We start from the raw sequence: 22,567 nt of genomic DNA, 5'->3' as shown, positions 1-22,567 counted from the left end.
AGCGTTGGTTCCTTTTGCAGCACTTGCCAGGTTGCTGTCCATCTTTATCCATGATCAAGGTGAGAAGGAGGTATGACTGCGCTTTGAGGGGTAGCTACGAGCTTGGACAATGAGGGCTCATACTCAGTGTCTGAGAAGATCCTGAGGACCTCTTTGTGAACCCACATCTGCACCATAGTCCCGCAGGGCCTTGCAAGATCCCTAAATGAGGCTGAAATTCCCGTTAACTCTGCTATATGGGGTTTGAGCCAGATTTGATATGATTTGAATATAATTAAGAAATTGATATTTTTGGCATATGTAGGAAGTTACAAAGCAAGATTTATAACTGCCACCTTGGCACAGGACAATTTAAGGTACCTTATTAACCTGGACCAACTTTCTCCCAGAGATCCAAGAGAAGCCAGCGGAGGCAGCCAAGAAACTCTCAGGATACTGTCTTTACTCACCTCCATGATCAAGGGACAGTCAATGATCAAGAGACAGGAACAAAGCTTGGAGTTACCTGGGGAGCAGTAGAAGGAAAGGGCCAGGTGTTCCTGCCTTCTTGGCCACTAATAAAGTGATGTGGAGAGATGGAGGGACAGCCTCCCACCATGAACATCATATAGATATTGACCATCACAGTTAACTCAGATCTCTGGGAGGACAGAGGGTAGGCTAGCCTACTCCAGGCTGGACCTTGGATTTCATCTCATGGTTTTGTTTCTTTCCTTTCTGTTTCACCACAGACCTTTAAGAACTCAACCTTCTCTTGGTGGCACATCTCCTCTATGGTTTCCATCAGCTCTCTACAGGCGTCAAGGTTTTCTCCACAGGTGACCAGTTGTCCATATAAAGATTCCAGCTTCTCCTTCTTTTTCTCTCCTAGGGCTTGAATTTTTTCTTCATACTTTTGAGCAAGGGTTTCCAAGATCTCATTGTAATGTGACTCAAAGTTTTGTTCTTGTCTTCCAAAATTCTCCTGCAAGACAGTTGACCCCAAGCATCCTTTTAGTGTGTGTGATATGTTGGCTAGAGTCACTGTGGACATGAAACTCTATCTACCCAGAGCTGTTTTCATCCCTTCACTTAGCAGGATGCTGGAGTGGACGCTGGGGGAGTGAAAACAGAGAGTCCTTCTTACATCCCCAGGAATGATCTTTAATTAATTAATGCATATGAACATGCGTGAGTACATACATGTTTGTGCATGTGGAAACCAGAGGACAACCTCAGGTGTCATCCACAGAGTCTCCCACTGGCAGAGAGTGTGCCAATTAGGTATGCCTGGCTGGCCAGCGAGCCCCAGAGATCCTCTTCTCTCTGCCTCCCACACTGGGATTACAAGCATGTGTCACCACACCCAGATTTTCTATGTGGGTTCTTGGGGTCAAACTCGGGTGCTCAAACTTCGCCAACTGAGATGTGTGGTCCCCGGCCCTGAGCAGCCTTACCAGAAAGTGCTGCTATGGTTCCTGGCAGCATGTTGTAATCCTCTCCCTGTTTCAGCTACCTCCTGTTACCATAGCAACCAGCCTGGGAGCTTATCAATGGTTAATCAGTGTGTTGCTGGAGGCTTTGACTTCAAGACAGAAATGTTTGCCCTGAGAGATGTCCACCTGCCATTCCCTCCTGTGCTCCCACATCTCACGATATCTGTCCTCACTGAGTGATACATGGATTGTATAAACACCAGCAGTATATCAACTTGGTTCACACCAGTGAGGAGAGATATGAAAGCAGAGAAGAACGGGTTGTGGTAAATGGCACTGCCTGATGTATGAGGAAATGCAGGAAGAAGAATGTAGACATTGGATCTGGTACGTGTAGTATTTATGTATTTGTTAGTTTTCTCTTAGCATCTTTTTTAAAAAAGATTTTATTTATTACATATACGACATTCTGCTTCCATGTATATCTGCACACCAGAAGAGGGCACCAGATCTCATAATGGATGGTTGCTGGGAATTGAACTCAGGACCTCTGGAAGAGCAGCCAGTGCTCTTAACCTCTGAGCCATCTCTCCAGCCCTCTCATAGCATCTTGTTAGGTGACCCTATATGGCTTGGCACCCACTATGCAGGCCAGGCTGGCCTGGAATTCACAGCAATCCCTTTGGCTTAGCTTTCCAAGTTCTGGGATTACAGGCATGCACTACCGCACCTGGCTGATAGCCATAGTATTTAAACTGGGAACACAGAGGCTGGAAAATGTTGAGTAGAGCAGATGGATTTCTGGTATCCATTTCTCACACTGGAAACTCACAAAAGCTCAGTGGTTTTTGGCTGTTGCCACCTTCATCCAATGACAAAGGCATTTCCAAAGAAGAGGCTTCTAGAGGTCACTCAGAGGGCTGTTACTAAGTACCTGCTGTGTGCATGAGACTCACTCAGAATGGTGAGAGGGTGAAGCAATAGATGATTCTCCAGTGGAGATAACAGGAGGTCCCTAGTATCTTCATTGGGAATGAAGATACTTGGATCTGAGAGTATGGCAGATGGCAGGATGACAGAATAGCGCATAAGGAACTTAAGAATGTTTGGTGTTAGCTGGGCGTTGGTGGCACATGCCTTTAATCTCAACACTCGGGAGGCAGAGGCAGGTGGATCTCTGTGAGTTTGAGACCAGCATGTTCTACAAGAGCTAGTTCCAGGACAGCCTCCAAAGCCACAGAGAAACCCTGTCTCGAAAAACAAAAAACAAAAAACAAAAAACAAAAACAAAAACAAAAAAGAATGTTTGGTGTTTTGCCTGCATGTCTGTCTGTGCATCACATGTGTGTAGTGCCCACAAAGGCCAGAAGGGGGCATTGGATGCCTAGAACCAGAATTACAGGCCATTGTGAGCCACCTGAGAATTAAATCTGGGTCCTCTAGAAGAACAGTGTTCCTAACCTCTGAGCCATCTCTCCAGTCCTAGCATAACGAGTTATCTCTAGCTATCTCACTCTTATCCCTCTTCCTACAACCTCGTGTTTGAAAGTAGAAGTGCTTCCATCCTTCCCACTCCATCCGCAGGAATAGTGGGACAGCTCTCTCTCCCTTTAAGGCTGAGGGTGATGGAAGGATGAGTGTCTTGCAGCGTTTAACTAAAGCTGGCGAGGACAGAGGACTTGCTCTTACTCTGTGGAGCTGTAGGGGACAGTATGACCAATGGGCAACCATGAACAGCTTCAGTTCAGTAATCTTGGTCCATGGATGAAGAATCTACATTCTTGCCATTTCAGGCAGGAAGAGAGCTGATGAGAAGTCCATTTTGAGGCAATGCAGACATAGGGAATAGCTTAGCAACCCTGGACTCCCCTTGTCTTGGGCTCTGCACACTCCTAGACACTGAACAATGCACCTAGCAACCTTCCAGCAATCTAGGACCCCTATTTGCATAGAGCTGCATGTATACATACTTTAAACAATGGAATAGTTATTCTTCTCTGCCACCCTTGATAACACCCCATTTCCATTCAAACAGACCCTGGAACACAATCCAGGACTATGGGCAATGTGCTGATCTGGCCTAGGCTGGATTTGGGTGCAAGTATATTAAGTCAACCTTGTCCTCAAAGAAGAGAGAATGTTGTATTTACCATCTTATGTTTATGCATAGTTGGCCATGCATAGTGATTAAAATCAGATACATCATGGGAAGGGATATGGGCAGTGAATAAGGGTTCATGTAATCTAATCCTGTCCGTCAAAATAGTGAGTTGCCCACATACCCCTAATGACCAGACTTCTCTTCTTGAATCCCATTAAGGGAACCCAAAATAATAATCAGCGTCCATGAGTGCTCTCACTCATGTGTCCTGTTGTTAGCCTATTTTGTTTTTTGAGACAGGGTCTCTCTACATAGCCCTGGTGGTCCAGAAGCTCACTATGTAGACCAGGCTGGCCTCAACTCAGAGATCCACCTGCCTCTGCCTCCTAAGTACTGGGTTCAAAGGTGTGTGCCACCTGCCCAGCCCCACTGTCAGTCTTGACAGTGTATTTTTAATCTGCTCTATCGTTTTGCTTTGAGTAAAATTTTCTTGCTACTGAAACCTGTTTGACAATTTTTGGGAGCCATACAGCTTGGCATGAACTTTTAGGCCAAACTTGGCAGGCCACACAGTTATAGAACTGTCTTTTGATTATAAATGGCTTCTAGAAGCCTGAGCACACAGAAGGAACAACATGACCCAGACGTCAATCCTTTGTTCCAACCACAGGCCCACTTACCTAGGCAACCCTCCTTGCCAAACCACTTACCTAGGTAACCCTCCTTGCCAAACCACTTACCTAGGTAACCCTCCCTCTCCCCACCACCCATGAACTTTTTACCCTGCCAACATCCTCCTTCTACAGTTTTCTGACATCCTGCTTGAACTAACACCTGGCTCTTGGCCTCTTCTCCCCCTCCCCTTTGCCCCATACTATTGACTATATAAGCTAGCCTGGAAAAAATAAAATTTGCCACTTGATCAGAATCCTATCTTGTGGTCATTCTCTCTTGTCTCTTGTCTCCATTCCCCTCCCTGGACTTCTTGCTCTAGGTTTCTGTCCTGCGGGTCAGGACAACTACAACAAATAAATGCCGGTGAGTGTGTGAACAAAAGGGAATCCACATACACCTCTGTTGGTGATGTAAACTAGTCCAGACACCATGGAAATTAGTATGGAGGTTCCTCAAAAACTGAAAATGTATCTTGTTAGTTTTCAACTGGCCTGTCCTTGGGCTTCTGACAGAATATGCCCTCAGCTGCTGCCACTAAGAGCATCACCTGTGCCCATTCACTACTTTCCCTTTTAAAAAAGGTCCTGACTGGCTGGGCATTGGTGGCGCACACCTTTAATCCCAGCACTCGGGAGACAGAGGCAGGCGGATCTCTGTGAGTTCAAGGCCAGCCTGGTCTCCAGAGCGAGTGCCAGGATAGGCACACAGAAACCCTGTCTCGAAAAACCAAAAAAAAAAAAAAAAAAAAAAAAAAAACCCTGACTACCAGCCTGGTCTACAGCATGAGTTCCAGGACAGCCTCCTCTCTTTCTTTCTCTCTCTTCCTCTGTCTGTCTGTCTGTCTGTCTGTCTGTCTGTCTGTCTGTCTCCTGCTGCTCTTGTCCCCAGAGACCAGTCTCCCCGCTTCCCTTTCCCCTTTTTATGATTTTTATGATCCCTTTATCCTAATAAAACCCCTCCACTTGAACTCTATGGCATCTTTCTCTCTTGAGCTGCTTTTTTAAAATGACTTTGGTCCAAGTCAGCCTGCCACACACACTTGCACATCTATGCTTATTGAGGCTATTCAGAAAAGCTAAGTTGTGGAACTAAGCTATGTGTCCATCAATAGAGGGATGGGTAAAGAGCATGTATTTATACATGATGGAACTGTTTGCAGGAAAATGAATGCCAGTGGAGATAACCTACCTGTCCGTCAAAATGAGTGAATTAAGCTAGTCTCAGAAGACAAATATACATTCTCTCTTATTTGTGGCTCCTAAATCTTACATAGATTCATAAGATCATGTATGTACATATGCCACTAAAGTGTCTAGGTAGCAGAGAATATTAAGGGGAAAGGAACAAGAAAGATGAAAGAGGGGAGTGGAGTTGGAGGAATTACAACACATTATATACATGTGTGAAAATGTCCTGATGTAACAGTGTGTACAATGAATATGCACAATGAACATTTTCAAAGGGGAGGAAACTTTGACAATTCACACCTGATTTAATACTTGACAGTATCCCAAAAACCTCAAAGTAAAAACCCCAGAGAGCAAAGCAACAGCATGAAACCCGTTATGTCTGGTTATACAGCAGGACATCAGATAGGACCCAAGGAAATCTCAAGGTGAGACCAAGAGAAAGAAAAGGACAAAAGCAACCTGTTTTGTTTAAAATTCCCAGTCAGTGGAAAGGTTACTGGAAACCTCCTACCACTGTTACAATAAACCAATCAGACCAAATAAATAAATCCAGGTTTAATCTGAGCAAAGCATTCCTGGGTGGCCCCAGGAGAAGAGAAAACCAGGAACTAGGAGCTGCATCCAGAGATTGGGATTTTAACATCCTCCAGGGTGGGGCCACCAATGGTAGGTTTTTTAGGGGTAGAGTCTGGACTTAGGTGACTCCAGGGGATGGCCTGCCCTTGGCAACCTGAGGGCAGGGTTTGAAACAGGCTACCAAACATTCCAACCTCTTTGAATAGATATAGAGGCAGGTAGGACTTCCACCTAAACACAACCAAACAAACAAAAAGCCCATCAGGGGCAGGGGTTTAGGGAAGTGGTTCAGTTGGGGCAAAGAGCTTGCCAAGCAAGTATGAAGGCCTGGATTTGGATCTCCAGCACCTATATAAAAAGCCAGGTGCAGTAGTGATCCTATGTAATCCCATCACTGAGGTGACTGGAAACGGGGATCTCCAGGTCTTGCTGGCCAGCCAGGTGAGCCAAATTAGAGAACTCCAATTTCAGTGATAGGCCCAGTCTCAAAAAATAAGGTACAGTGTGGCTGAGGAAGACACCCAAACTTGACCTCTGAGCCTCACATGCATGAGCATACATGTGTATGTACACTTGTATACACAGGTACACACAAACACACATATATGTTCCCCACCACACACCAGCTTCAAGGACAGAAGAAAACTGTTCATTTCACCATCTGGATAGGGCTACCATAGTTTTCATTGTTGGAATTAAAAAAAAATTCTAAACCCCATGCAATTGGCACTTTGATTGGAAATTTTCTGCTTTATTTATCCATATAATAAACATGTATAAACACACTTGCTTTGAAACATCCAGTGTAACAGACCTGGAGATACACACACACCAGCCTCTCCCACCTAGATGACATAGTAAATGTAGTAGGGGATGCAGACAAGTGACCATCACCTCTGTAGCTACCCGGTGTGTGTGTGTATGTGTGTGTGTATGTGTGTGTGTGTGTGTGTGTGTGTGTGTGTGTGTGTGTGTGTGTGTAAAATCTATGGAGAGCTGAAGGGAGGGGACAGGTGACACCTCACATTCTAAGAAATAGGTCTGAGGCACATGCCTTTAATCCCAGGACTCGGAAGGTAGAGGCAGGGGGATCTCTGTAAGTTTGAGGCCAGCCTGGTCTACAAGAGCTAGTTCCAGGACAGCTGGAGCTGAAACACAGAGAAACCCTGTCTGGAAAAACAAAACAAAAAGAAGAAAGAAAAAGAAAAGAAATAGCGGCCGGGTGTTGGTGGCACACGCCTTTAGTCCCAGCACTTGGGAGACAGAGGCAGGTGAATCTCTGTGAGTTCGAGGCTAGCCTGGTCTACAGAGTGAGTTCCAGGACAGCCTCCAAAGCCACAGAGAAACCCCGTCTCAAAAAAAGAAAAGAAATACCATTTGCTTATTGTGGCCACGGATGGAAGCTACACGTGTGATGAAATCACCAAGTAGGTTCTTTTTTAAAAAATATTTATTTATTTATTTATTTATTTATTATGTGTACAGTGTTCTGCCTGCATGTTGCCTGCAGGTCAGAGGAGGGCACCAGATCTCATTACAGATGGTTGTGAGCCACCATGTGGTTTCTGGGAATTGAACTCAGGACCTTTGGAAGAACAAGCAGTGCTCTTAACTTCTGAGCCATCTCTCCAGCCCCAATACCAAGTATGTTCTTACCTCCACTGTAATGAACACCTCCTCCAGGTGGCTAGCAAAATTTTCCATCTCAATGATCTGCTGTTCCAATTTGAACATGTTTTTGTGGATTTCATCCTGTGGAACAGAACAAACAAGGTGTTAATGCTATGTTTGTTTTAATTTTGTTAAATTAAAAAAATATATGTATGGACATTTGCCTGCATGTATGCCTGTATACCATATGTGTGTCTGGTGACCACAGAGGCCAGAAGATAGCATCAGATCCCCTGGGACTACAGTTACAGGTGATTGTGAGCTACCATACTCTTAACGGCTGAGCTATCTCTCCAGTCCCCCATCCCATCCTAGTTGAGGCATTCAGGATGTATTCCCTGCCCACCTCCCTGAGACTCACAAATACTCTCCAGACAAAGATGGAAGGAGACCTGTTACCTTGGCACTTTCCAGTGCTTTGTTGAGTGGTGTTACTTCATGTTCTTTGTGTATTTCAAAATCCTTCTCAACAGTTCTTACTGGAGTTTTGCAAGTGACACAGAAGACATCAGCAGGCTCTTCTTCATCTTCCTCCTCTGGGATGACGTAGCATTCATACTCCTCACTGGCACGGCCATGTGTATACCTGTAGGCTTCCCGAAGGTCTTGGCACTGGCCAGGAAGGCCTTGCCCTCCATAGCCCAGGTCCTCCTCAGCCTCAGCCGCCTCACTGCTAAGCCCCCAGCCTCTCTGATCTCTGGCTGAGTCTTTCCTCCTCATCCCATAAGAAGGATACCCCAGAGTCCCCAGTCTGTGTTCATCAACAAACTCATCCCCTAACTCATGGTCATCTTCAAGTCCATATAAATGGACAAGCTCGTCCACTTCCTTCTGAAGATTCTTACTGTCCACTGTCCCTCTCGGCTCATTGGTCTGTTCAGCCTGGGTTACTTCTCTCCTGATTCTGCTGCTTTCTCCTGGGAAGAGCTGCAGCCTGTCTTCAGAGTCATACAGGTCCATGTGATAAAAGTGGAAGTCTTTGGGGGCTGTTGACCTGCCCAGCCCCGGCTCTTCCCCTGCTTCCTGCTCCATTGATACAGAACAGTCCTTCTCAGACAGTCAGTGGATCCTAGGACAAAGAAGAGATCAACATCAGTTCCCAAGAAGGCTATGGGTTAAGATCTCATCAAAGAAGTTATGGTCGAAGCCTGCATCATGGCAAACAAATTCACCAAACTGTCTGGGCTGGAGGTGACTCACAATTGTTCAACAATCAAGAAAAACACACGGAGACACAGGCTGGCTAGCAAGCAGAGGGAATTGGGACCCTGTTGAAGAAAGGTGCATTGGGGAGTACCACCCTGAAGTGGAGTCACCTGGAAGACCTTGTCTCAATCCTCAGCCCTCACAAAATATGTAAGATGATAAATATCGGTTATTTTAGGTAATCAAGCTGTGGAATAATAGTGTGCATGATACCAGCCTAAAACTAACCTTTCCCTCCTGCTACCATCTCTGCCTCTCTTTTGTTCATATTCAGGCTCTTTCAAAAGATGGGATTGATGATATTGGTCTTTTCCCCATGGCATGTGTATGAGGCTTTCCATGGGGAATGCAGGCACAGATACTATTAAGAGTTATCAGCTTTTAGATTCTTGGGTTTGTATTTAATATTTCTCTGGGTTGCTTTGCCTGGGAATGAGCCAGCATGTGAGGTTCTTTTCTCAACAGTCCTTCTCTTCTTTATTATAAAAGCAAAAATATACTTCCTGTTCATTCTGACTATTACATTGCACAGTGAGATTTCATTGCTTGGGATTCTAATAAAACCTCCAGGAGACTAGACAAAAGGACAATCTGAAGTATAGGTATCGATGCTGACAGTGAGTGACATTAATGAATGGGTAAGAAAAAATTTTTTCAAGGTAAGTGCTTTCCAGCTCTTTGCTTCCCACAAAATTGCAGGAGGATTTAATCAAGTTGTCAGCTGACACACTATTTAAAATAAATGTTCATGATAGGTCATTATGCAATTTTGGCATGTATTTCAGGAAGAACTGTCAGAACGGACTGGCATTGTTATAAATTGCTTCCCTTCCCACCTACTTATGTAGGTGAGCATGGTCACTCTGTGTTTGCATGGACAAAATTTAAAAAAAAAATACAAAATCTCATTCATGTTGCATTTCTAGAATGTGATATTTTCATACTTGGGTATGAATTTTTAAAAAACAAACAAAAAGTCCCATTCACTTTATTAAAAGATGCATTTGGGGGCTGGAGAGGTAGCCCAGTCAGTCAAGTGTCTGCCACACAAGCACAGGGACTGGAGTTCAGATCATTAAAATATGCCTCTTTAATCCAGCACTGGGAGATGGGTGAGGGACAGAGACAGGCAGGTACCTGGAGCTCTTTGATCAGCTAGCCTAACCCGACTGATGAGCTCCAGGTTCAGTGACAGTCTCTGCCTCAAAGAATAAGGGGAAAAGCCATCAATGAAGGGAGCTGACATTAGAATGTGGCCTTACACACACATGCACATACATGCACTTGCTCATATAAACACACACATATACCCACCCCACACATCCATTTCCATTTTATTTTTAAGTTATTTACCAAAATTGTAATGTCTACAAACTGCTCTCTTATATTCAACTAAAAATTATGTTGGTAACTTGATTCAGTAGAAAAATCATTTTACTATTTAGAGATTTGTGATTATAAGAAAAATAAGAGCCGGGTGTTGGTGGTGCACGCCTTTAATCCCAGCACTCGGGAGGCAGAGGCAGCCAGATGTCTGTGAGTTTGAGGCCAGCCTGGTATCCAGAGCGAGTGTCAGGATAGGCTCCAAAGCTACACAGAGAAACAGAGAAACCCTGTCTCGAAAAACCAAAAAAAAAAAAAAAAAAAAAAAAAAAAAAAAAAAAAAAAAAAAAAAAAAAAAAAGAAAGAAAGAAAGAAAAGAAAAGAAAAAAAGAAATTAGTTCCCATATTTTTTGAAGAAAATGCATAGATGATCAACAAATGACATTTCTAACATAGAACATGCCTTTCCACAATAAGTCTTTGAATGATCGGCAGCACCTCCAGGTTGCCGAGCACATTGCCTGCAAGTAAGTCCATTTCTCCCTTCAGTGGTCTCCAAGGCCAGAATTGCTTCCAGCCGTGGAAACTTAACCTCAGTCCCTCTCATCATTATCCATCCTGGATCTGTTTACTCCTTATTGCAGTGGACGATTCTCAACAGAACAATTCAAAGTCTTTTCTAAGACTTTCTCAGTCCTGAATGTCTGGTTGCAAAACTGATCCGATGTTCCTACTGCTTGAAAACAAGGTCTCACTGCTAAGACTTGCTGTGAGCTCTGACTCATGGGGGAGGAGGGGCAGAATGAAGGAGAGGGCCAGTTATCTGGAAATGGAACCCGAGATGATGAGCACACAGTCTCCCCCAGGACCACATCTCAGACAACAGCAGCAGCAAGTCTGGGCTTTAGAGTTATTCTGTCTTCACCCCACCTTGGCGCCTGGCTGCCACCTCAGCTTCCTCAAGCCCCTCAGCCACTCCAGAGGTTCAGAAGTTCTGGTTCCCCTGGCTTTCAGGCCAATGTAGAATGAGCAGAAAGCCTGCCCTCTCAGAGTTACCATCTAGGGGGATCCTGGGGCTCTTTGCCAGCCATGCTGATCTCACCATGTATGTACCTGGGCTACATGGCTGGGTCTCATACATTGTGCCAGCACTGACTGTCCCTGAGGCTGGCAGAGTGTGGACTCCAGAGAACAGGGCAACACCAGGTGCTAGACACAAGGAGCAAGACACCGGTTCTGCTTTTGAGGGGACCCCAGACAATCAAGTGATTATCACCCCATCTGGGGCTGGGACATGACTTCTCAGAGATGCTGACTTCGCTATTTCCTGGTACCCCAGGTCTCTTCTCCCTCCTTAAGCCCAGCCTCTGGTCCCATAGACTAAAATCACAGTTTCTCCCTGAGGTTCACATCTGAGTGCCACTCTGTAGGCAGAAATTTCCCTTGAAGCCATCTTTTCTCCTGTCTACTGACGGGGTGTCTGCCTGGCACAGGCTCTTAGAAGTGTACTCAGCCATCTTGAATTCTGGAGGCTCCATCATTGGCCAGTCTCAGCCCTTCTGGATCCCTGGCACAATCCCCATTCCCTAGTGCTTCACTCTTAAAGTGATGACACACACACCTTCGCTAGTGGACTTCTGTGCTCCTTCAATGCCTTTCAGTATCCTCCAGTTAAATCTTACCCAGGGTCTTCCTGTTGAGAGCATCTTACTTCCTTCTCTGTTGCTCTTTAGCCACCTATCTCCCCCAGGTACTAAATCTGTAGATCACACACACACACACACACACACACACACACACACACACACACACACACACTTCTCCCTTCTCAAGGCCACTGTCCTAAAGATTCAGATAGCCTTGGGTTTACATTCTGTCTCCGAGACGCCCTTACGGTGTGACACTGCAAAACCACCTCTCTAGACCTCACTTTTCTGAACTGTATAATACATGGACTATAAAACAGGCTTATTAATTAGTAATCTGCCTCATAAGGTTGGCATTTAGATGCGATGATGTATATGAACTGTTCTATGTATTACTCAAATTAAGCTGTCTATAAACATCCAATGCTTTTGTTCCTGTTCTTGTTGTTATTAATATTTTTGGGGTCAGTATTTCCCTCCTGGGCCAGTTTAGAAGCCTCTTACCTGGATACCTGTGGTGGGTTGGAACCAGGGTTGGGGAGTGAAAGGCCATAGCAGTGTGGAGTCAGCTGCTGTAGGAACATTTGACTCGGGAGGAGTAGTCAATGATGGAGAAGCTCGAGCGTATCCTCATATTCAGTTGGAGACACTGCCTAATGAGATCACTGTTCCCCACACAAAAGCATCCCAGTGGCCCAGGCAGAGATGTATTCTACAGTTAGAGGACCTCTGATTCAATTTCTAGATTTTAATATGTCAAAACTGAACTGGGGGGGAGGACAATGGGCTTCTTTATGATCAATTTAACAAGGGGTTGTCTGGGATCCTCTGCATCTAGTCCTGTGTTGACAGCTAGTCTCCAGTCCAGTGAGAGCTGAGATCCAACCTTAGGATTTCCATGCACAGAGGATAAGCTCTCTAAAAATAAAACTTGCACCTCCGTGTGTGTGTGTGTGTGTGTGTGTGTGTGTGTGTGTGAGAGAGAGAGAGAGAGAGAGAGAGAGAGAGAGAGAGAGAGAGAGAGTGAGAGAAAGTGAGAGAAAGTGAGAGAAAGTGAGAGAAAGTGAGAGAAAGTGAGAGAAAGTGAGAGAAAGTGAGAGGAATTCTGTATTATTCTGAGGTCCTGACAAACAAATGGAGCTCAAAGTACCGAATCGAGCTATGGGGAAGATTCCAACAGGAAGACCGACAATCCTTCAACACACATGCAAATAAGAGCACAGTCTTCCACACCAGCTTCTGCTCTCTGAGTGTGACAGCCACCTGGTCTGCACAAATCCTGTAGCACAACCACAGAACACAGTCCCCTGGGCTCCAGTACTTCCTAAATTTCCTTCATTTTCCTAATGGAATCAGAATGGGGAGGAGGGGAAACACTGACTACAAATTGTTATTTCGCCGGGCGTTGGTGCCGCACATCTTTAATCCCAGCACTCGGGAGGCAGAGGCAGGAGGATCTCTGTGAGTTCAAGGCCAGCCTGGTCTATAGAGCAAGTGCCAGGATAGGCTCCAAAGCTACACAGAGAAACCCTGTCTCGGAAAAAAAAATTGTTATTTCATAAAGTATGGAATGAAGGCTTAGAGGAGTAAAGCAATAAACTAGTCTATACTGCACAATTAGGAGACCCTCTCTGCTATACCAGGGCAGCTTAAAAAAGATGGATACTGGAGCGCTGGCTCAGCTGTTAGTCGTGCTTATTGCTCTTGCAGAGAGAGGATCCAAGTTTGATTCCTAGCACACACACTAGGCTGCTCATCCCAGCTTGACCAGGCTCTGACACTTTTGGCCTTTGTGGCGACCTGTGCTAATGTACACATAATAGTGCTCTCTCTCGCAAACACACACACACACACACACACACACACACACACACACACACACACACACACACACACACACGAAAAATATTTTTAAAAAGAAGACATTTGTTTAAGTCTTGTGTGTAAAATGTGTCTTGGATGATTTAATTGGCAAAGTCTCCTTCTCCTTCTCCTTCTCCTTCTCCTTCTCCTTCTCCTTCTCCTCCTCCTCCTCCTCCTCCTCCTCCTCCTCCTCCTTCTCCTTCTCCTTCTTCTCCTTCTAGGTACCCTGAACACATCTCAGAATCTACTGAAAATAATCTAATTCCCTAGAGATGAGACCATGATGGGAAGGACATCATTCTGCATATAATTATAAATGTGCATCTACATAGCTCCTAGCAATGCCTAAAGAAAGTTTGCCTTGCAAACATGATTCTGACCAGTTTCCCAGGGCTGGCACAGACCCCAAAGCTTTCCACAAGAGCAGGCTGCCTGCAGCTTACACAGAAAACATCAGCAAACACACCCGATGTTCAGATCAAATCATGGAAATAGTTTTCAGAAAGCATTGGCAGATTCAAATTTAAAACTATTCACCAACACAAAATGCCATAGCCAAATGATAGCTGTATCTAGAACTCCAAAAATTTTTTTAACAATTGGGCCCTGCACTTAAAACACCTGAAAGACACAAGTCAAGAACTGTCAACCTCTCCCAAGTTTCAAGAGACTTTTCATGCCTGGTACCACCTTCAGGCAATATGAATTCTTGCAAGTTTGAGAAAGCATGGAAGACGTTGCCCCTGTCAGCTGTAGTTTACATTTGTCTATGGCATCCCTTCCCAGCAAAAGGACAGAGGTCCATTAACATTGTGAGTGTGTTATAACAGTGAGATAATACAGTTTGCATTACAAATGTAATTATCCCCAAACTTGCCTGCTCATCTAAAGGCTGACAGATGCATCTTTTAACTCCAAGGTCCTAGGTTTCTGCTGGAAAATTGAATCTCCGTTTGACCAGCTCCCCTTCCTGGGTGACCTCTGCATGCTCTGCAGGCTGGCCTTTCCTCGGCCACCCTGGGAAGTGGGGTGGCAAAGCTGGATGGTAACATGAGCTATCTCCCACCACAAATAGCAACAGGCCTGCCATGAGTGACAGTCCAAATATAGACCTGCCACAGCAGGCTTGTCACTTCTTACCACTCAAATGTCACCAGGAGAGGTCACATGCTGTGCCCTGAAGTACTTCATTTACTGTGTGGGGGGGGGACCCAGGACTCAGATGGCTGGCCACATGTACAGGGCTAGAGCTGCCATGGCCAGGCCAGCATGGAAATGCCTGACAGTCCTGGGCTGTGTGCTTCACTTGGGTTTTCTCAAAGTGTTTTGTGCAAACAGCTCTGGAGACAAAGGCAACTTCTTTCCTCTCCCATCATCCTTTGAACAGTGAGGACTGTTCCCCTCTCTCTGAATGAAGATCCAGTAAAGCCTGTGATTCCTGTTCCTTCTAAGGTGACACAGTCTTAGGTCTCTTCAAAGCCAGCACCTGAGTGACAAGTTCTATAGATTTATTCAAAGGCCAAACCTAGTTTGTAGAGCATCAACTTCTTGCTTCTGTAGCTTGGTCCTCTAGTAGGATGCCTAGAGAGCTGGGGGGGGTGGGGGGGGTGGAGGGTTCCTCCCCACACTCTGAGAGCAGAGGGCTGGATGTAAGAGTGGTGGTGAAGGTGACTAGCTGGCTATTTGAGTGATTGTCACAGCAGGTGCTGACACTGGACTGTGGGACCTGTACAATTCTCAGCCCTAACTCATGTCTAGAGAAACCTATTGTGAGGACCCTTCTGAAGTTTCCACAAGGCAGAATGTCCTTCTCTCCACAAAAGTCTGTTTTATCTTGGTCGGAACTGGTCTGAGCCGGTTGGAAGCATTCTGAACTGGGGGAGACCAGTCTGAACCGGCCAGAACCAGTAGGAACTAGTTGGAACTGATCAGAACCAATAGGAACCAGTCGAAACTGCTAGTAACCGGTCAGAACCGGAAGGAACCAGTTTGAAACAGACAGAACCTGAGTCACCTGTCATAACCATCATAACCAGTAGCAACTGGACTGAATTGGTCACAACTGGATTGAACTGGAGTGATCCAGTCAGAACCAGTTGGAACTGGACCCACACAGCATCTTCCAGTATGATGAAAGCTAGCCAACAGGAAGGGAGCTTCCTGTTCAATACCAACTTGATTTCTCCATATACTTTGAGCAATCGCTCAGAACCACACTGAACCAGACTGAACCAGTCAGAACTGGCCGGAATCAGACTGAACTGGTCAAAGCCAGTCAGAACCGGGCCCAACAAGTCAGAACTAGTCTGAGCTGGTTGGAAACCAAAACCCAAAACAAACAAATGTACTGGGGAATGTTGCTCAGTTGGCAGAGTACTCACCCAGCATTCATGCAGCCTTAAGTTCAATTCTCAGCATCTTATAAACCAGGCTTGGTAATACCTATAATCACAGCACTTGGGTGGTGCAGGCAGGAGAATCACAAGTTCAAGGTCAGTTTGCAGGCATTCTGGGCTTCAAGAGACTGTCTCAAAAAATGAAATAACTGGGACTGAAGAGATGGCTACAAAGTAAGAGCATTTGCTGCTCTTCCAGAGGACCAGGGTTCAGTACCTAGCACTCTCACCAGGTGGCTTACAACCACTTCAGCCCCAGGTCTAAGAGGTCTGATGCCTTGATTTGTCCCTTTGTCCAGTGAACCAAAGAATGGAGAGACCCAGGCCACCATAGCTGTCAGAGTCACTACTATTTATCACTCTTCCAAAATGACCAATGGGTTAGTCTCTGGAATATAAACATCACACCACAGGGGAAAATCAGGCAAACAATCCCTGTTCAGCAGACAGGCTTCTTGGGTGACATACAGAGCTTGTTACTCACAAACTGGGGGTCTTGGCTCACACCTGTAATACCAGCACATGGGAAGCAGACACAGGTGGATCAGGAGTTCAAGGCCAGCCTGATTTTACACACTGAGAGTGCCCCCCCCAAAAAATCAAGGGTTGCAGTTATATCCTGTGTTAGTGTGATTACCTAGCGTGTGCCCTGGGTTCAATCCCCAGAATTTCAAAACAAACACACACATTTATAACCCTTTTGGAATAGCCATTTAGTTAATGAACACTGTCAATGATGAAAGCACAATACATGAAATCATCAGTACCAGTGAGGTCAGGAAGGAAAAATCCTTTCTTTCTGTAGAGGTCTTGAGCACAAAAGCTGCAGTAGGAATAAGGCCCTCTAGGCTAGGTGGAAGTTTCTGGTATTTTGAGACAGTTTTACTCTATAGATCAGTGTGGTGGTCTAAATGAGAATGACTCCATTTGTTCAGATGTTGGAACGCTTGACCTCTAGTTGGTGGTGCTATTTGAGTAGGTTTGAGGAGTGTGGCCTTATTGAAAGATGTCATTGTCATTGTCACACATCATTCTCAATCCACTCTTGGTCTTATGCTTGTGGTTCAAGATATGAACTCTCAGCTTCTAGTTCCATCCACCATGTCCTCTGCCTACTGCCATGGTGTTCCTGACATTATAGATTCCAACCCTATGGCACCATAGACTGACCCATCCCGAGGGTCCAGTTATTCAGGGTTCCGAAGGGGGGCTGCCTGAAAGAGTCATGGGCAAGAGAAAGGAGACCAAGCGGCGCAAGAAAGGACAAGAGTCCGTCTGTGCAATGTCAAGGTCTCGATTTATTGGGGCTTAGAGTAGGCTTAACTAGCCCTGCAACAATAGAATTGGGGGGAATAACAGAAGGAACATCAGGTATTTGCTGGGACTAGAACATTCTTCTTATCAGCCGGAACATCTAGTGGTCTTCCTTGGAACATCGAACAGAAAAGCCCCAGACCCTTTCTCGGAACAGAAGCAGTTAGCAGTTCCACTTGGCCAAACCGTGTCTAATTACAGGTTACAAGAGGCTCACAGAGCTGGCTTTAAGCCGCAAACTTAAAGGTCATTAAAAGGCTTACAAAGGTGGGCTTTAAGCCGCATAGTTTTGGGCCCATGGCCCCTTACAATAGACCAAATAAAATCTTCCCTTTGTAGTGATGATAGTGATGATGACGGTGATGGTGATGATGGTGATTGTGAAGGTGAAGATGATGATGAGTTTGTGATGATGGTGATAATGATGAAGATGGTGATGATGGTTATTGTTTGTCTGCATCGTCATCATCATCATCATCATCTGCAAAGATGCTCTGTAGTGCAGGCTGTCCTTGAACTTGTAGTTCTCCTGCTTCAGTTTCCCAAGTAGCTGGGATGATGGGTCTATGTCCCTGGGTCTGGCTCTTACATAGCCTTTGAGAGTGTATGATTGTTCTTCTCATTTGAACACCTAAATAATCATGTAAAGATTTTGTCTATTGATTCTTGATGCTCTTTTTTTTCTTTTGAGGCATGGTCTCCTGGAACCCAGGCAGTCTTTAGAGCTGTTGTGTAGTCAGCACTGGTCTTCAAGTCATGATCAACTTTTCTCTATTCCCAAGGCAATACAGGCATGCTTACCAATCTGAGGTTTAGAGGCATTAAGTGTGTGTAACTACTGAAGTGTTCCAAAGATCTTGCTAGTATTTGTAAAGAACATTTCATTGGAGGCTCCCACAGGCCATATATGTTGTAAGATTGTAGTTCAAGGGAGAAGCCTGTTGTCAGCCAATATTGTTAATGGAGATGTAACTCTTCAAGAGCTCTGAAGCTTGGGAGATGACACATCCATAGCCATTGTTACCAACCATAAGGACATCAGTTTTATTTCCATTGTTCAGATGGTGGAAAGGGAAAATCAATTCCCACACATTTGCTTTTTGCCTATACATGTGAGCCATGGCAGTATTGTGACCAAAAACACATAAAATAAGAGACATGTAATAACATTTTTTTTCAATCTATTTCCTATTTTTTTCTTCTTTATCACCAGTGTTGGGGGTTGATTCCAGGACAAGTGCTCAGTCTATGAGTCTTATCTGGCCCTGCCTGGTTAAATTTGCATTTGATTTAGTTGTTAATTTAAATCACCAGTAGAATTCCAGAAAGCTGCCTGGGACTTGGTCCACTAAACAAATGTCTTTTCTGACACAGACTTCTGGAACTAGTAAAAGGTCACATGGAGATTCTGTATTTCTACAGCTGGGAGTGGTTGGACCCTGGAAAGCAAACTGAGGCTTCCTTGGTACTGATTAAATGTAAGTCAGTTCCTCACAAAATGTAACCAGCCCTGTCTACTAAATACTCATTTAGCCTAGGGGTAATCTGTGAACTGAAACTGAGCCACCATCAGGCCTATGCCTTTACCTCTTTGCAGGAAATTTGGGACAACTCTGGGTAGTTGGGAATCTATGAGTTATGGAACTAGAGTGAGGCTCTAGATATCCAAGGTAAATGGACTGGATGGTGTCAGCATTGCTAAAATAGTGACAGACAGAAAGGTCTCAGGCTGAGCATGCCCTTCACCATCAACTGTGGATGACCAATCTCAGCACAAAGGAAGCAGAGGCAGTGGGATCTCTATGAAATGGAGTCCAGCAGCAATTCCTACAGAGTAAGATACAAGACAACATTGCTATATAGAAAATTAATTTAAAAAAGAAAAAGGAAGAAAGTATTAAATAAAGACAACTAGAAAGCCAGAAAGCAAGCAAAACAGAAATAAAGACAGAAATAAGGGAAGCAAGGAAACAATCAAGATATAAAGAAAGAAGACCAGATGACAGCAATAGGAAGCAAAGTGGAGAATGCCTGGTCAACAAGCTGAGTAGAGTCACATTTGCTGAAAAGGACAGAAGCAAGTGGAGACCAATTTTTTTCTGGGCTGGAGGACCAAGAGGGCAGGAGAGTCCAGTGCTTTGTACAAAGACAGGTTAGTTTGTAAGTTTCCATATCTACCCAATAAAGAAAGATCAATGATATCCATAGGGTTGTGGCCACAGGTGAGAGGGTTTGCTGGATGTGAGGGAATCAAGTGTAGTGAAACTGGGAGAATCCCGGATGGAAAAGACATTTAAGGTCATGAACTTAGAGTGTCAAACACCAGGAAGGATCAGGTCAAGATGGGAGAGCCTACTGATATCCAGAGTGAGTTGGCTACAAAGGATAGTGTATTGAGGGTTAGGGTTAGGTGGGCCCACCTGAGATTACCTGCCCCAGGCTCTCTTCACTCCTTGATTAGAAACAGGGCACCATAGGAATGACAGAGAACCTAGGACTTATAAATTCTGGGTGAGTTTCCTCTCCATTGCCAGACTCATTGGGCTAAGTCTTGTAATTACTTAGGAGCTATTTGTATGATTATCCTACTCTTTAGAAAACTTAGAGCCAAAGGAAACAGGATGACAGAGAGATAGGATGAGGCAGCAGAGTCATCCCAGCTACATTGTAAGTCTGGAACAAATTTTCAAATGCTGGGAAGACTGGATGAATAAAACCTGGGCAGTGTGATGTTATCTATCCATTTTCTTCCTCCCAGGTTCTCCAGTAGAGGACAGTACTCCAGTAGGATCCACACCCACTGTGCCTGGAGCCTCTCCCCCCCCCCCAATGAGTTCTCTTCCTTTGTGTAGGTGGCTTTTTGGAACAGGAACTAGGTCACTCCTTGCTGTCTCTCTCTTCTGTTGGCCCCATCTTTGCTCCTGGCAAACTCTGATGCAAGTGATTTCCAATGAATCTCCCCACCCCCAGCAAAAGAGCTCATCTCATCTTGAGCAGTCACTCCACCAGCTCCAAATTCTGCTCTCTGAAGGAGCCTTTTGGGGACCCATTTCTGGGCACCAGGTGGAAAGAACACAGGGTGGAGGGGGCATGTAGTAGAGGGACCTTGTGGTAGAGGGGGACAGGGTGGAAGGGGCACAGGATGGAAGGGCCATGGGGTGGAGGGGCCATGAGGTAGAAGGGGCGCAGGGTAGAGGCACTTGTGAGACCGAGGCAGGAGGATCACTAGAGTTCAAGGCCAGCCAGGGCTATATAGAAAGACCCTATCTCAAATGATAAAAGAAAACAAAAAGTTAAAAAAATACATAAAGAAGGATGTACAAGATATTCATCACTTCATACTGTTATGGTTTTGGGTTTTGGTATAGGGCTGGGGCTAAGGTCTGAAGTACACTTAGCATATGTCATACCACTGAGATACCTTCTGCCCCATATAGTCTTGTTTAGATGGGCAGAAACTGGATATTAATCTGTTTTCATCTATATGTGATTCGTTAGGTAATTGTGATAGAGTCAACTCAATATTTGCAAATATTAAAAACAATAATGTAGGTGCTTATTGCCTTAGGCACCTGAACCCAGGGTCCATGCTAAGCATGTCTTTACAACCAAGTCATACCTTTAGCCTCATGCCTACATTTCTTTAATGCTCATAATATATTTATAAATGGAGATAATACAAAATATCATTCCATTCCATGTCTTCCTACACGTGTGTGTATGCACTCGAACACACACACACACACACACACACACACACACACACACACACACACACAATTAACGTCCAGGTTCTTTAGAGGAAATAAACCGACAGGAGGTTTATAATAATGGAGAAATTTATTTTGAGGAATTGGCTCATATGAATATGGAAAAATTTATTTTGAGGAATTGGTGCATATGAATATGGAGGCTTCTGCAGATTAGCAAGTTGAAGACCTGGGAGGGCTGATGGAGTAGAGAAGGGCAATAGATCAAAAACAAGGAGGATAAAGATTCCAGTCTGAATCTGAAGAAAGGTCAAAACTTGCCCTTCTATATAGAGCCCAAATGGACAAAGATCCCCTCCCCCCATGAGAAAATCGAATTTTAAAAAGGATATGTATAATCGAGCAATCTTGATCAAGGCGTGGCTCCATTGACCCTTATCTCTAGGTCCTTCCCAACAGGTTGTGTGATCCTGAGGAGTAAATTACTTGTGCCTGAGGGTGCAGCTTCATCATCATAGATAATTAAATCAGGGAGAGGGGCATTCCAGACAGGGTTTCTCTGTAGCTTTGGAGCCTGTCCTGGAACTCAATCTGTAGACCAGGCTGGCCTCGAACTCACAGAGATCCAACTACCTTGGCCTCCTGAGTACTGGGATTAAAGGCATGTGCCTCCACGGCCTAGCAGATAATAAACTCTTTTGAGGAGTGTGTGACCTACTCTTTAAGGCTTACTATTGCTTATATAATAAAAGTTTATGTGTCTGTCTGCTGTTCTTGAATTCTAAGGTGACTACAGGTGTAGGACAAGGCATCTTTAGGGGTCTTGGAGGCCCATGTGAGGAAATGCTTTTTGGCAAAAGCACTTTCTTCTGGCTTGCTCTAATACCCCAGCAGGCAGGTTTTCAGTAGTGACGATGTCTTGCTTAGTTCTAGTGTATACGTATTGTAGATGAGCCCCCTTTCTGGGTCTCAATTTCCTTGCTCTCAAGATGAAACTGGAACACATTGTATTTAGGCATGTTAAGTTGCCAGCCACGATGCTTGACAAGCAGAAATATCATGGCCATCTCCTCAATATACCAACAACACCGTGGACACTCAATAAAAGCTTACAAACTTGGCGAAAATAAATATGTCTGCGACTCAGTTCTTAACATCCCGAGGCCCTCATTAACTATTGAGTTCAAATCAAAGTTGATCTTTAACAGTAAGTTTGTGGCAGAAGCCACATACTTAATAGGGTCCTACTGAGGGAAATTGTCATTTTAGTGTAGAAAACTAAGACAGGGGCTGGAGAGATGGCTCAGAGGCCATAGAGAGGATCTGAAGTTCAGGTCCCAGTTCCTGTATTAGACTGTTCACAGCGCTAGGGGATTTGACGCCCTCTTCTGGTACCTATACTCAGGAGCAGTATCGTCCTGTCCATATATACACATGATTAAGAATAAAATCTCTGCCGAGCACGGTAGTGCACCCATTTA

General features: G+C 44.8%; 1 protein-coding gene across 3 annotated transcripts in view; it reads right to left on the bottom strand.

The window, feature by feature from the left end:
- The window catches only part of Fsd2 (fibronectin type III and SPRY domain containing 2), a 33,321-nt gene extending 24,661 nt beyond the window's left edge, over nt 1-8,660 (bottom strand). For 2 of the 3 annotated variants that reach the window (XM_035442417.1, XM_035442419.1), the window contains exons 1-3: nt 8,028-8,660; nt 7,614-7,709; nt 734-964 (exon numbers count right to left, since the gene is read on the bottom strand). In XM_035442417.1, the coding sequence (XP_035298308.1) occupies nt 734-964; nt 7,614-7,709; nt 8,028-8,660 (960 nt within the window). The remainder of the gene's footprint in view (nt 1-733; nt 965-7,613; nt 7,710-8,027) is intronic. The other variant, XM_035442418.1, reaches the window with a different exon arrangement.
- Between the last annotated feature and the right edge of the window lie 13,907 nt (nt 8,661-22,567).

The sequence above is a fragment of the Cricetulus griseus genome, chromosome 3, assembly GCF_003668045.3.
Source record: "Cricetulus griseus strain 17A/GY chromosome 3, alternate assembly CriGri-PICRH-1.0, whole genome shotgun sequence".
In the NCBI taxonomy this organism is placed as follows: domain Eukaryota; kingdom Metazoa; phylum Chordata; class Mammalia; order Rodentia; family Cricetidae; genus Cricetulus; species Cricetulus griseus.
This window is presented reverse-complemented; position numbering and strand designations above follow the sequence as displayed.